This window comes from Platalea leucorodia (assembly GCF_965183815.1).
Source record: "Platalea leucorodia genome assembly, chromosome: 1".
Lineage (NCBI taxonomy): Eukaryota > Metazoa > Chordata > Aves > Pelecaniformes > Threskiornithidae > Platalea > Platalea leucorodia.
In genome coordinates, this window is record NC_138823.1 from 38,024,932 (window position 1) to 38,040,368 (window position 15,437).

The window sequence follows — 15,437 nt, forward strand, 5'->3', positions numbered from 1 at the left end:
GCTTTCCTAGGCACAAGTTGAATCCCAGGGACTTTCATGGGATGAGTGAGGTTGAAAAAAGAACGTGCAGTTAAAAAAGAATACTTACTATGTAGTCACGGTTAATAATCTCTTATACCATCTTTGTTAAATAAAGCAATAATGTTTTTAAATCCTCTGGGAAAAGGGAGCTGTCTGTATGCTTTTACTTACCGTTTCTTCTCATAGAAAGCAAGTCAGGATGCTCATGCCCCCAGTGAGATTCTGGGAAAGAGCATTCGCTGGGCATCTGCGGAGCAACCACTGTCCCTGAGAACAGGTACCCGGAGTCACACCTGAGTGCAGCAGCAGGTGCCAAGTAATTGGTCTCCAGTTCCCAAGTCTGAGTCCGCTGAAAAATCCTGCCTGGGCTCTGCTTATTGTCCAGAGGCTTAAAACATCCCAAGACCCTCTAAAGGCAACCTGCTTCCTGACAGATACGAAAAGACGAGCAAAGGAGACAGTTCTGCAAAGATGAGAGTATTTAGGTTTGCAAACACACTCTAAAACATATCTCTTTTCCTCTAGCTTCAAGATACCAGGTGAATTGTGAGGTTCAAATATTTGGCTGTGTGTTCAGGGGGTTCTGTAGGATTTCTGCATCTGTTTGTTTTGTAGGTGGAGAATATTCCCCCCACCAAGCATATCCCACCACTCACACAGCAAATAAATGTCGTTTGGCACTGACTGGTATACCATCCATAATACTATATAACAGCTAATGATGTGTGGGAATAACAACACCCCATCACAGATAGTAAAGAGGATAGGAGAACAATTAATATCACTACCACTCGCTAGCCAGCAGAGCCCAGCATGGAAATCCAAGGCATGCTTGCCAGATGAACAATGCTGAAAGAAGAGTGATGACTCCAATGGAGCCCTCAGTATCCATGGGAGATGCAATGATGAAGACTCCTAAAGTTGACAGTGAGTAAAGGATAGCTGGACTTGCTCAGTCCAAACATGCCTGCTCTGAAATCCATCTTCTGTTTGTCAGTTTTCATGCGCTGTCTCTGTGTCACGCCAAGGACAAGCTGAAAGCTGCAATATAAAGATGTCTGTTGGAGAAATGTGTTTCTTGTTATATGCTTTATAAAGCAAAATCAAGTCAGCAATTGAAGTGGTGCTCTGGATAGCACAGGCAACATCTCCCAGATGAGCATTGAATGCTTCGTCTACATTGCAAAGGACAAGAAGTGGGAGTCAAATGGAACCAAACTACCCAAATAGGGAACTGAGCTGAAGAGAAGTGATTTGCATTCTAAAAATGGAATTTTTTTGTTTCACTTCCAGGACAATGCCAGGAGTGAAATATTGCATTTTCGCCAAAAGAGGATAGCGGTGTGCAATATACTGCTGATTAAAGAAGATATTGCTTAAAAAAAGCATTAAGAAGAAGATTGTTTCTGCTTTTGATATTCCCTTGCAGCCAGTAATGTGAGGGACAATTAGAATACCTCAGAAATGGAAAAGCTTGGTGATGTTGTAACCAATAGTGTGAATACTGGTTGGTTTATTCCCTCCACGATGATGGAGAAATTCACCAAAATTAATCCTAAGTAACTATCAAGAACAAAGACAAGTTTCAGGTGTATCTCAATCATGACTTTTTTGTTCCATTTTTGTAACTTCTGTTTTCAGTTTTGTGTGCTTAGATATTGCAGTTGGCCAGGAGACACTTCACTTCAGTTGCTCTTAGCTTGTGTATAACAATTTGTTGTTATTTTTATAAAGATGGCTCAAGCTGAGCTGATTGATACGCTGTTACTCCAAGAGCAACAAATTTACCCTCTGTGATATGTATTCTTAGGCATAAATCTTTAAAGTCAAATACACATTTCTAATTAACCATGTATGAAATCAACCCTGTTGAATTAGGGGGGGAATTTCACTGAATTTCTATAATTAATCAAAATACGAAAGATAGATAAACTAACAAACATAAGGTGTTAGCGCAGTGAGAGGATCTTTATTTAGAAGCAGCATTTATCACCATTTAATTCATGAGTTCGGTTTCTACTGACCATCTGTCATAGCTGCTGTCAGCTTCACAAGCCTCGTGAACTTTGCCAGTCCTGGTGTTAGACTTCAAAAGATGCTGCGCCCACCCATCACTATCACACGGATCCATAGACCATATTGTGGCAGCATGAAACAAAGAGTGGTTTTGGCAGGAATAGAACAGGCTGCCCCTGTGTTTCGGTTTTTTTCCTTCCAAAGTAGCAGGCATTTAATTGGATTAACTGGACTAAAGTCAGTACTGCTTGAAGAGGTAGCATCAGATGCCTTCTTGGTAATCAGAATATTCTTACTCAGGGCCATTTGAGAAATGGTGGGAACTAAACCCGTGTTGAAAGATTGTGCTCTCTTCTCAAACAAGGTTTGTAGGAAGACCAGGTGAAATGCATTAGATATTTCCAAAATAGCTTGTATGTCATAGAAGAAGTCAGGAGCTGTTAAAATATACATTATAAAAACCTTCTTAGAAACCTGGAAAGCAAGTAAGGCAAGGGACACTCATGAGCTGCATCCATGACTTTCATCAATGCAGCCTAGTACAGCTGATTGCAGTAAACTTGAAAAGATATTTATCAAGTATTAGTTCTTTTTGAATTCTCTTTAAGAAATGTGGGGACATGGTAGTCCCTATCAATTCCCCTCTTTGTATTCAGCTCACAAAACTTATATATTTTTAAGGCCTGTAGATCTTGACACGCATATTTGTCACATCATTGCCACAGAGGTTGTTGCTGAGACTCCTTTCCATCGTCTCCTGTGACTATCCAGTAGCTCTGGGAAGAGGTTTGTTAACTTGTGTTCTCGCCACTGTCCTCACACTGGCTGAGGAGGAACTGTTCTCACCTCTGTTGTACGTGCATCTGCTGTTGGTACGGCTGAGCAGGACAGCACCATTTTGCTACAGGGTGCAAAACACTGAGTTTAAAATCCCTGTCTGCAAACTTTCTTGCTTTCTTGAAAATTCATATTCTGGGCTAAAATTTCTGAGTGTATTTCAGATTTGGCAACAAAAGAAAGTAAAAATGGACACGAAGCATCCCTTAGGTATGTGCAGATATAGACGGCACATTAATAATTGTCGTATCATTTAGTAGCTATTGTTTTTTATGAGACTGTAATCATTTGATTATCTTAATCCTGTTATTTTGACATTTCATATAAAATTATTGGGTAGATCACAGCTTCCTTCATAGTATTGGTGACCTTCTGTTACTGACCTCTGATCTGCTTATCATCAAGAATAAAACTTGGGTACACTTCGCAAACAACACTGGTATATGCTACGCTTTCCACCTCTCTTTAGCGTTCTTTTCTTTTACTGCCCTAGAGAACATAGAAAATACCTTGTGAAATTAAAAAGACTCATGGACTCCATAGGAGCTAATACATAGGGAATGTATAGTAGTCTGAGGAGGCACGTGAAGTTGGACGTAGCTTTTGTTTTGAGCTGTTTGAGGAACGTTGATACATTCCTGAGACTGTTCTCTCTTCCCATTGGCAAATCTCCCACGAGAGTTGTGGTAAGCTAGACGCAATCATTCCTCAAAATCTGCTCCATTAGCATAGATGTCGAGCTGGACCAGCCAATACAGTTGTATTGTATATACCATGCCTAGAGTGTTTGCCTACATAGCTTCAAGCGTGCCATCTCCTGGATTTCCCCACCTACACTGAATGCATATGAATTACAGGTTGGTTCCTGCACTACAGGTGGACCTGTGGCAGCCCAGCAGCCCCTTCCACATCGTTGAAGGTACGGTCACCGACGTGCGAGTACCACAGAACACGTCCCGAAGTCTGCTGCCCTACCTCCAGCAAGCAAACATCCAGTACACGTAAGCCTGTGCTTTGCTTTCTGTGCCTCGCTCCAGAGATCTGGCCTCCAAGGCAGGTCTGCATCTACCACGCCAAGTGCGCCTGAAAATACGTTCCACATCATAGCAATTAGACTGGCAGACAGCTAGACATTGCCAAGAAAACAACCATTTTAATGGGAGAACAGAAAATCTCCCACAGGCAGGCAGTTTTAATTAAATGTCCTCCTTTGGAGTCAAGCTGAAGTGTTTTCAACGTATATGGAATCACATCTGTTAAGAGAGGGATGGTAATTACTAATTCTACAGCCTGCTTTGCCTCTCTCTGTATTTAACAAACAGGAGCAAGGTTTGTTTACAAGTGTGCTGCAAACGCGGAGGCAAGCCTTCTTCATGAATTATAAAGGAATGTACTAGTTCTGTTTTATAACTCTCCATTCCTCATGACCCTATGCAACTCATACAGCACAAATACACGCTAAGGATCACACATTATTTATAGCATTTCTTAAAAGCATTCAAGACGGCTTTGGAGTATACTTATCATTCATATTTATCAATATGATATACTAGACAAGAGTAATGATCTTGTCATTAAAGCCTTTTCGGTGAGATGCTGAAGCATCTGGATAACCAACTGATGAGTTAGTTGAATTCTCAAACATTTGCTGAATAAAGCCCTACGTGAGGCTATTTATATCTATTTCTCAGAAAAGTATGCACAAATCATACTGTGTATCATATGTACTCTTACCAGAATTCCATTTTTATTATAACAATGGTCTCTTATTAATTTGTCTTTCTAAAAATAGCAAAACAAACATAAGGAAATTAATTATGCAGGCCCGGTAGCAGAAGTTCAGAGTGACTTTCATGGGGGTTCAACACTGCTTTGGTTTTGTTCGTGTTTAAAAATGAGACGGGGATTTCTGTAATTGTTTTCCTGTGCTTATACAAAAACTGTCCCCTAATTACTGTGGCCCGACAGTTGTATTCGCGTCTGCTGCTGTTCCTGCTCACAGTAATCACCTTTAATGAAATGACAGAAGGCCATTTTATATGTGTTATAAACACTCCCTGCACTTGAAGACCTTTACTTAGGTTGCAGAGCACAGTGTGCAAGCGCAAGAACTGCGAGAGCGAAAGGTCTCTGCAGTTTACCTGAAACAATGTGCTACAAGTACTAGGACAACATTACATTGATTTTCCACAGGGAAAATTTCCTCTCTGACATTTGGCACACAAGTGTGCACTTAGGAGGAAGCTGGGCAGCATTTTGTCAGCTCTAGACTGTTTCTCTGCTCTCCCTCTTCATCTCCCCACTGCCCGTTTTGGACTCCTTGTCCGCTGGGTCCCAGCTGTCAGAAGGAAAAGCCTGCTAAGCCTCGAATGGGCATGTGCTTGTCCTGACAAGCCTCCTAAGACCTGTAACTCCACAAGAGCCAGCAGGATTTGCCATGAGAGCAGCAACAGATACAGCGAGGGAGCCGCAGGAGCGGGGCTGCCAGGACGGCTGGGCACGGCCATGCCCACAGCGCAGCTGGGGTGGGGACCACAGCCCTGAGCTGAGTGCAGCTCCACAGCCAAGGGGCTGAAGCGCCAGGCAAGGTTTCATCATACAGCTACTTTGCTCATGGCTGTTTTTCCCAATATTTTTTTTTTATTTTATTTTTGACACACTACTTACAGAGGAGTTAAATTGCGACATCCCTTTTGGAACTGGAAAATCTGAGGCAAGCACCATATAAAATTTCAGCACGATGGAGTGATGCTTGCCTAAATTATGACAAATTTCTGAAGACAGGAAGCATTAAGCAGCCCTAATAATGAACAAGGTGACCAGCCTTTGCCTGTTAAGACGGGCTTATATCTGTCCTAGTGTTTGACTTTATGACACGAAGACGGTCATGAAAACAAGCCAGGCATCAGATAAACTCTTACTGCACCAAGTTGCCTCAGTTGTAACTACTCTGGCAACGAGGCCACTTAGGTTGTATTGAGACCTGAGGTTACTTAAGAGCCTTTGTGTTACAAGCACACACAGTATACAGTCATTTAAGAGTAAAGAAAGATTATCAAATCTCATTTGGAGTACAGACAGACACATGAACAATCAGGAGCTGTGAAATTAAATCTATTATTAAGTGAACAGAGCTTGATCCTGGTAGGCACTTACACTAATCAGAATTCAGCGAAGCAAGCAAGTATTTTTTTAACATATTAGATGTCCTAATGACTTGAATAAAATCACTGCTTTAATCTAACTACAGGTTTAAATGCTTTACAGTACTGGTCTTAGAGTGTATAGCTCTTTGCAAGTCAAGACTATAAGCCCTTAGTTCGTTTAATGAAAGTTGCTGATGTAGAACAATGTAATTCCTAATTATACAATTACTTCCCTAATACATTTGAAGATGGGGATAACCTTTACTTTGATATTATATGTAGATAGACCTATTCTCTTTGAGATATCTGCTGCACAGCTAAGTTAGGATCAGAGTGAATGCAGTTTCTTTCCCTCTTTTCCAATCATTGCAGCTAATGCCTATAAAACTTTAAAAGGTTGAATGTGACCACTGTTTTACAGGAATGATGAATTAGTGGTATGGTGATTACACATTGCCGTGCTTTAGGAAAAGGAGGTATACAAGAATGACTCTCAGTTTTACAGCGATGTTGTTACTGATGTCAGTGACAATATTCCCAGCTCCTGCCACTGTATGATGGGAAGGATAGATGCTCCAACTTCTTCAATATAATTCTTTTTAGATGTTTTCTGTATTACATTTTTATATTTGTATCATTATTTGGTTTTGCCATAAAATAGGAAAGTTTACAGCTTACACCACTGTTTCTGGATTTTGCTCTTAATGCAAAGAACCTCTCACTTTTTATGCAAGCACATTTAATTTTCACCTAGTATTGTTTCATGTTTTTCCTGAGTTATTTTAAAATAACTGGCAAGCAACTATTGCAGAGTACATAATGTAAACAACAAACTACACTGAAGATTTTTGCTTTGTTTGTTGTGTTTCAGACAGAATTATAATGCTGCCAACTCCTTAATTTTTTTTTGTTTGCCTCTACAACTTGTAGGTATATGTAATGTTCCATGCCAGTACAATAACTCCCAAGAGAAAGTATGTGCATGTTTTTCTAAGCCTAAAAAGATTTTTTTAATGGTTTTTAAATCCATTTCTGAAGATCCATGATCACATAGTATAACTGGATTATAAAAGAAGACAGCAAATGCTGTACCATAAACAAATGAAAGTGGCTTCTTCTTCACATTGGCTACGTTATTTACATCATGCTGGTTTATTCGCTTAACAAGCTCATTGTGTTCTTTGAAGACACTGTTACATTTCAAAGCAGCTGGAATAGTTATTTGGCAGCATATATTCAAATAAGCCCAAAGCACTCTATTGTCAAAATATAACAGATGAAGTAATGTCAGGATTGTTTAACTCCTGCTGTATTTCTTCTAAATGTGATTGTTGTTCTGCTTTAGTTTGTGTGTTTTTCAGTAATACCGCTATCTTTTTTTACCTAGGATTCTCATATCAGACCTGCAGAAGGCAATAGAAAACCAAACTGGACTGAGGTCATATAGGAGTCGAAGGTCCCTCTCTGGTTATAACTACGAAGTGTATCACTCCCTGGAAGAAGTACGTGAAAATTCATATTGTTCCTCTTATCTGTTACGCTGTTGATTTTAATAAGGCTAAGATTTCACTCTCTCTAAAAGTTATGGTTACCTGTTCATCTTCAGAACTGTTCTAAATGTTTCTTCTTCAAAAGTAGGCACCTTCTTGAAAATATTTTTTTAAAAAATATTTGTATTCAAGGCTTATCTTTACATGTAACTATCTTTGACAGCTTCTGAATTTTGTTTTTAAAGTAGGCCTTTTTCTCTGATGGAATAAGAGATTTCAGTGAGTGATTAGTCTCACTGAGTCATTTAAGTAAGCAATATAAGCAAGTGCTTAAGTATTTGCACAAAAGGCCCAAAGATTTAAAAACACTTAGATACAAATTCATGTATAAGGGATACTATCCTGGAAGATAGCTGGGTAAATCATTTCTGTTGATTTCAGTGTGCTCACATACGCAGTTTCAGTCTGCACCAAAACAAAGTCACTAGGCTGAGCACGGAGGGTGCTGCACCTCAATGAGATCCAGTGCCCATGAAACAAATACTGCAGGTAACGTTGAATCCTGCAGGTCAACCTGTTCGCCGTTCTGTGTCCTGGCAGGCAGGCTCAGGGACCTACTTTCCTCATTCCATTAATATTTAGTGGGAATGGCAGATTAGCCCCATCCCCAGATTTTCGATGGACAGCTAATGCATTCCAGTAATGTCCAACAATAAAATGGGAAAAAAAATCCCATGTGACTGAAGGCGGCATCCAGCCTCTGGCAACAGAGCTATGAGAGCCCGATGATAGTTCAAGTGTGAAAACAAGAAAAAACAAACAAACAAACAAACAAAACCCAAAAAGACAAAAAGAAAAACTACAGGAAAATCAAAAAACATGCAGAGGACTAAGAGCTGAGATTAATAAATGTGTTACAGTTGCTTCCCATGAAATGAAAGACTGAAGCAACAAGTTTATTTCTGTATTTGCAGATCCAGGATTGGATGCATCATCTGAATAAAACTCATTCAGATCTTGTTCACATGTTCTCTGTTGGAAAATCCTATGAAGGGAGACCACTGTTTGTACTCAAGGTAAAGATTAAATAGTCATTAATCAGACTAAAATCTGGAATCAGAGACAGCCATTTTGTTACTTATGTTACAGCATGTACACTGGAGAGGCAGGTTAACGGTGTTTCCTAAGGATCAGCTGCTAAGATCTAAGTATCTCTCTGAATGTCGTCTTTAATGAACAAAGAAATAAAAAGCTGGAAAACTAAAAGCCAACTATTTACTTGAATGGGATATGCATGGAGATAAATTACAGGACAAGTTCAATTAGCAGGATTTGGATTTAAGGGAATTGGAAAGTTGTTTGGTGTTTATAGACAACTTGGAAGGCAGTTATGCAGGAGAGGGACCCCAGAGGAGTCTGGAGCCCTTCTCAGCATGTGCCACATACGGTTCCTCTTTAGCTACTGACAAAATTTCAGGGCTGTGTGCTCTCAACTCACATTATTCGGACCACAAATTAGAGGCTGTCAGCAAGGTGCAAAAAAATTTTGCTTTCAATGTACTTTCTATGCATCTGCTGTTGCAGAGTTCTGAAAATTTGATTCTGCATCATGCTTTTCCTGTAGAATTGTTTTTCCTTACCCTGCTCCATGTGATATTTAAAGATATCATTCCTCATAAAAGAAGAATTGACATATCTCACTTTCCCTGTAATTATTTGTCCGTAGATCAGCTTCATTATCTTGGCATACCTGCATATCATTATCGTAGCCATACCTTTGAAAACAATAAATTTGTATTCCTTTGTATGAGGAAATTCAAAATGGTTTAGTGTTTCTAATATTCTATTATTTTCTCATTATTGTGCCTCACTCATGTCATGAGATCTATTGATATTTCTATGAATATTCACACTTCAAGGTAGGTAAAAGATCGCGGCCCTACAAGAAAGCTGTCTGGATAGACTGTGGGATTCATGCAAGAGAGTGGATTGGCCCTGCCTTTTGCCAGTGGTTCGTGAAAGAAGTAAGTGTTTAATGATTTACAGTCATGCAGTGCCTTCAGTTCAATAAACATTGCGTTTTTGCCGTAACCTATCTAACATATTATTAATAAGAAAAATAACTAGCTATTATACTACTTTTTTTTTTTTATTTGTTGAACACTTAAGTGCTTGATAAACAAAGCTGATAGTGACAGCCAGACACAGCTAGGCACAGGACAAAAATATGCCAGACACATATTGTCAGAGATATGAAGTAGGATTTTATTCCAAGACCTAAAAATGTGAAGATTGTAATTCTGGTAATGGTCCAAGTAAATCTGTGCCAGTGTTTACTGCTTCAGATCAGTTCAGCAATATCTTTGCTTTAAGGACTTAGATTAAGAAAGACATTTCTCTTTTGTGTAATTCCATAGGAATAGGAAGCTAAAATCATAGAATAATAGAATAGGATCATAGAATTGTTTAGGTGGGAAAAGACCTTTAAGACCATCAAGTCCAACTGTTAACCTAACACTGCCGAGTCCACCACTAAACAATGTCCCTAAGCGCCACATCTACACAGCTTTTAAATACCTCCAGGGATGGAGACTCAACCACTTCCCTGGGCAGCCTGTTCCAATGCTTGACCACCCTCTCGGTGAAGAAGTTTTTCCTAATATCCAACCTAAACCTCCCCTGGCGCAGCTTGAGGCCGTTTCCTCTCGTCCTATCACTTGTTACTAGGGAGGAGAGACCAACCCCCATCTCGCTACAACCTCCTTTCAGGTAGTTGTAGAGAGCAATAAGGTCTCCCCTCAGCCTCCTTTTCTCCAGACTAAACAACCCCAGCTCCCTCATCTGCTTCTCACAAGACTTGTGCTCTAGACCCTTCACCAGCTTCCTTGCCCTTCTTTGGACATGCTCAATGTCTTTCTTGTAGTGAGGGGCCCAAAACTGAACACAGTACTCGAGGTGCAGCCTCACCAGTGCCGAGTACAGGGGTACTATCACCTCCCTGGTCCTGCTGGCCACACTATTCTTGATACAAGCCAGGATGCCATTGGCCCTCTTGGCCACCTGAGCACACTGCTGGCTCATGTTCAGGTGGCTGTCAACCAACACCCCCGGGTCCTTTTCTGCCAGGCAGCTCTCCAGCCACTCCTCCCCCAGCCTGTAGCGTTGCATGGGGTTGTTGTGACCCAAGTGCAGGACCCGGCACTGAGCCTTGTTGAATCTCATACAGTTGTCCCTGGCCCAACAATCCAGCCTGTCCAGGTCCCTCTGTAGGGCCTTCCTACCCTCCAGCAGATCAACGCTCCCACCCAACTTGGTGTCATCTGCAAACTTACTGAGGGTGCACTCGATCCCCTCGTCCAGATCATTGATAAAGATATGAAACAGAAGTGGCCCCAATACTGACCCCTGGGGAACACCACTTGTCACTGGCTGCCAACTGGAGTTAACTCCATTCACCACAACTCTTTGGGCCCGGCCATCCAGCCAGTTTTTTACCCAGCAAGGAATACGCCCATCCAAGCCCTGAGCAGCCAGTTTCTCCAGGAGAATGCTGTGGGAGACAGTGTCAAAGGCCTTACTAAAGTCCAGGTAGACAACATCCACAGCCTTCCCCTCATCCACTAAGCGGGTCACCTTGTCATAGAAGGAGATCAGGTTAGTCAAGCAGGACCTGCCTTTCATGAACCCATGCTGACTGGGCCTGATTACCTGGTTGTGCCGTGTGATGGCACTCAAGATGATCTGCTCCATAACATTCCCCGGCATCAAGGTCAGACTGACAGGCCTGTAGTGCCTCGGATCCTCCTTCCGGCCGCTCATGTAGATGGGCATCTCATTTGCTAACCTCTAGTCAACTGGGACCTCCCTGGTGAGCCAGGACTGCTGATAAATGATTGGAAGTGGCTCGGTGAGCACTTCCACCGGCTCCCTCACTACCCTTGGGTGGATCCCATCTGGCCCCATAGACTTGTGTGTGTCTACGTGGTGTAGCAGCTCACTAACCATTTCCCCTTGGATTATGGGAGCTTCATTCTGCTCCCTGTCCCTGTCTTCCAGCTCAGGGGGCTGGGTATCCCAGGAACAACTGGTCTGACTATTGAAGACTGAGACAAAGAAGGCATTAAGTACGTCAGCCTTTTCCTCGTCCTTTGTCACTATGTTTTCCCCTGCATTCAATAAAGAATGGAGATTCTCCTTGGCCCTCCTTTTATTGCCAATGTATTTATAGAAATATTTTTATTGCCTTTTATGGCAGTAGCCAGATTAAGTTCCAGCTGGGCTTTGGCCCTTCTAGTCTTCTCCCTGCATAACCTCATGACATCCTGGTAGTCCTCCTGAGTTGCCCGCGCCTCCTTCCAAAGGTCATAAACTCACCTTTTTTTCCTGAGTTCCAGCCAAAGGTCACTGTTCAGCCAGGTATTGATCTGCTGGCTATTCTTCTTCATAGACAGATTTCACCCCGAATGATGGATTTCATATTCGCTGAATATCAAGTGGTTCCTCCAATGTTTCTTTGATCCTATCTTATTGGATTTATGCTCCCTTTATCTTTGATATCTAGGGTTTAGCCTTCATATCCATCCATTTGCTATTTTTCAAATGATCGCTGAAATCAAATGGAATTGGAATTTTGCTTTCCACTTGTCCACTTGTCTTTTCTTTTTTTTTTTATATCAGCACTTAATCTCTTCTAATTTGAGATTCATTTCAGATGCATGATATGTTTGCAGGATTTTGACATTTCCCCTTAGCCAGCAAACTTTTGTTCAAGATGCGATATTAGCTGCACAGCGGCGACTACCTTGCAATGCAATTTACAGAAGTCAAAGAAAGCTTAAAAAAAACCCAACAGATGTGCTTTTTGAATATTTTGTATACCACTTTTTGCACAAAATAAGGGATGCATCTTTTTTTTTGCAAGGTTCTTCCTATAAACACACAATTTTCTCGCTTCTGTTCTACCCCATCACTGTGGAACTCAACAATGTATTAATACCTCCTTTGATTTAAAGGATCTGCCTTAAACTTCTGCATTACCAACACCTTAATGCGTTAGCTGAGATGATCATGTAACCATGTGTGGCCTTCCCTCAGAAGTCACAGCAGTGTATAGGGCAAGTACAGAAATAATGAGGCCACTGCAATTTGGGTGAGCCTGTCAGCATGACTGCTGATGCATGGATAGGCTAAACCAGATCCAGGAGCTGATCTCCAAAGTTCAGTGTGCAATGATGTGCAGTCTTCTTAGTAGGACTTCTGTTAGTATAGAAGATGAACAAACTTGCAACTATTTCTGAGCAGCTGTCCTACCCATGAGAACAGGCTGCAGTAAGGAAGGAAGATGTTTGGGACAGACAGGCACTGGTGGGAAAGCCTAATACTCAAGTACGTCTTCCTCACCAAGGTTTTCCCATAAAGCGCAATGTGGCAGCAAGGTAAAAATCACAAGGTTTCTCTGTAGAGCTTATGGCAGAACATAGGCTGTGCATGTGTATATAAAAACCTTCTGGTTGTTATTTGAGATCCTTGGAGAGTAGCTGGCTAGTAAGACTTTCGCTAACTATGTAAAAGCATTTTCCTAGATAAAAGAAATTTTCTGCAGAGTTCCTTGAGACTACAAGAATGTACCACCTTTGTCTGCCCCTCTCGGTCATGCATTGCCTTTGTTCACAAATGACATAAATTTTCTTCTTTCCTTAGAACAATTTTTCAATACAGCATTAAAGCAAAAAGCATCAGGATAAGAATAAATTCTGCTCACAGTCTCCATTGTTATATTAAAAATGACTGGGAGAGAAGGAGAGACAAGATGATTAGATTGTTTGTTTTAGGATATTGCTTTTCTCATTACATGAATTAGATATTTTTATTAAGAACTCTGGGAAAACTGAAGGTCTCTCCGTGCTTCAAACTCTGCAATTCTCTTTTGCTGGCAAACCCCTCCCTTAAGCACCTCTGCAGCCCGGCAGCCCACTTTCCATCCTCCCTGGCGTTTATGGGCAGTTCTGAGAAAGGACAGTCAGCTTGGAAACAGATTTTTCCTGGCATGTTTGTTGACTCTAAGGAATAGCACCACAAGCCCATCGATTTAAGGCAAGCAAAAGGAAATGTTGGATTTATGTAGTGTTAGCTTCTTTTCTAGTAGGAACAGCGTACACGCATCCCCTTACTGTGCAGGCAGCCTGAAAAATTTTGTCAAGCTTTCACTTCACCCTGTGATCTCTGTCACTTGTTTTTATTGACGTATCCATACTCCTGTGTGCAACTAGGCTTTTCAAGTGATTTAGCTTAGAAAACACCCTCTATGTATGAACATTCAAGCTCAAGACTGGGTGCTACAAACTTGACCAGATATTCCCATCCAGTTTAGGAATTCTTGGTATCTTGCTTGCACGTCTGGAAGCGGCAGCTTCTGAGTGCCAGTGAATTTGCCGCAAGCAATGGGAGACACGGCCTCCCGTAGGGTGGAGGTGCCACTGAGCAGCTGGCTGCTAGCGTGGCTTGCCAGGGTACAGGCAGCGGCTCCCCGCTTTCTACAAAGCATCTGGAGTTGTTCGGCTGAGCAGGACCCGGCTCTCATCTACCTAGAAATACAAAGCAGACTAAGGCAGATTAGACCTGGGAAGTGAGGATGTGAGGCTAGAGCATGGGAAGGCAAGAGGCTGCCTGCTACGCAGGCTTGTTCTGTATTCGGGCAAATACAATAGTTAGAGAAAAAGAACAGATGAACTAGAGAAAAAGGGAGAAAGGTATAGAAGTTAAAGATTAAAAAGAGAAAAGGAACGCACAGGAAAGAGTTTTGCATTATGTGATAATATAATTGAAAGCACAAAACCAGCCTGCTCACATTTTGAAACAAACAAAAGGAGAGCAAAGACTGTTGTTTGGTTTGGGGGGTTGGTTTTTTGTGTGGTTTTTTATTATAATCTACTCCAGCATGAGCTTTAGCCTTGGCTCTCTATTCCATAGGTCTGGTGTTAATAACAACGTCACTGTTTCTGTAGAAGGCGTCCCTGGATGCCTGTAGTCGCTCAGCTAAAGATAATCAGATGTTCTACCAGGGTTAGCAATACTGGTGGCCTCTGACAAACCCTACCTCATGGTCACTGAATTTCAAGTCAAGAAAGGGGACGCCCTGCACACACAGGATCAGAGCTTTAGGTACCAGCTAATGAGCCACAGAGAAGTGTCTGCGCCTGTATTGCAGGAGAATACCAGTTAGCCTACAGTGGAGTAACCTACACCCAACTTCAAGCCTTACTCATCTGGAAAGGGGCGGAAAAAAGGCCCTGACAGTGGAAATACTGAGACCTGTTGTGGAGTAGGGAAGCAAGAGTAACTGTAAAAGGAAATGGAGCTGATTGATTGATTACGTGTAGACTACTTTGAAGGCAACCTGCAAAGATAAATGGATCTAATAACCCAGAATTTGTGTCCACAGCAAAAGATTTAGGGGAAAAAAAAGAAAAAAGAAAAATGGTTTGTTAGTCTAGACTTTTAAAAAGACTGCACAAGATCTAATCATACGTTAAAATGTAAATATTACAAACTGGAAAGAAAGGGACTCTATTATGTGTTATTACTTTGTAGAAAGCAGTAGACTTGAGAAACAAAATTTTCTTTATCAGACATAACATGTATTTATCCAAAATTAAATAGCCCTCATGAAACAAAGAAGCAAAACCCACAGACTTTTTGCAATAGTACAATTATATATGTATATGTCTTAAATAAGAACATTTAACTCCTCTTTGTTAGATGTGCAATTGTGAGAGCAGAAGCAGAATTTGGATATCAAATTATCCAGACCTCAAATTTAGGATTTTACCATTGTTTTAAAAATCTGAAATATGATTCACAGGCTGCTATTCAAATTAACATCAAAACTAGATTCTTTTTCAGTTTTAGTGGAAGCAGATGAGGATTC

At 41.2% G+C, this 15,437-nt stretch overlaps 1 protein-coding gene across 1 annotated transcript in view; it reads left to right on the forward strand.

The window, feature by feature from the left end:
* The window catches only part of CPA6 (carboxypeptidase A6), a gene marked incomplete at both ends in the record, with an annotated part of 86,675 nt that overhangs the window by 47,377 nt on the left and 23,861 nt on the right, over nt 1–15,437 (forward strand). Inside the window, 4 exons of the mRNA XM_082337904.1 lie at nt 3,751–3,875; nt 7,408–7,522; nt 8,485–8,586; nt 9,430–9,534. Coding sequence (XP_082194030.1) covers nt 3,751–3,875; nt 7,408–7,522; nt 8,485–8,586; nt 9,430–9,534 — 447 coding nt within the window. The remainder of the gene's footprint in view (nt 1–3,750; nt 3,876–7,407; nt 7,523–8,484; nt 8,587–9,429; nt 9,535–15,437) is intronic.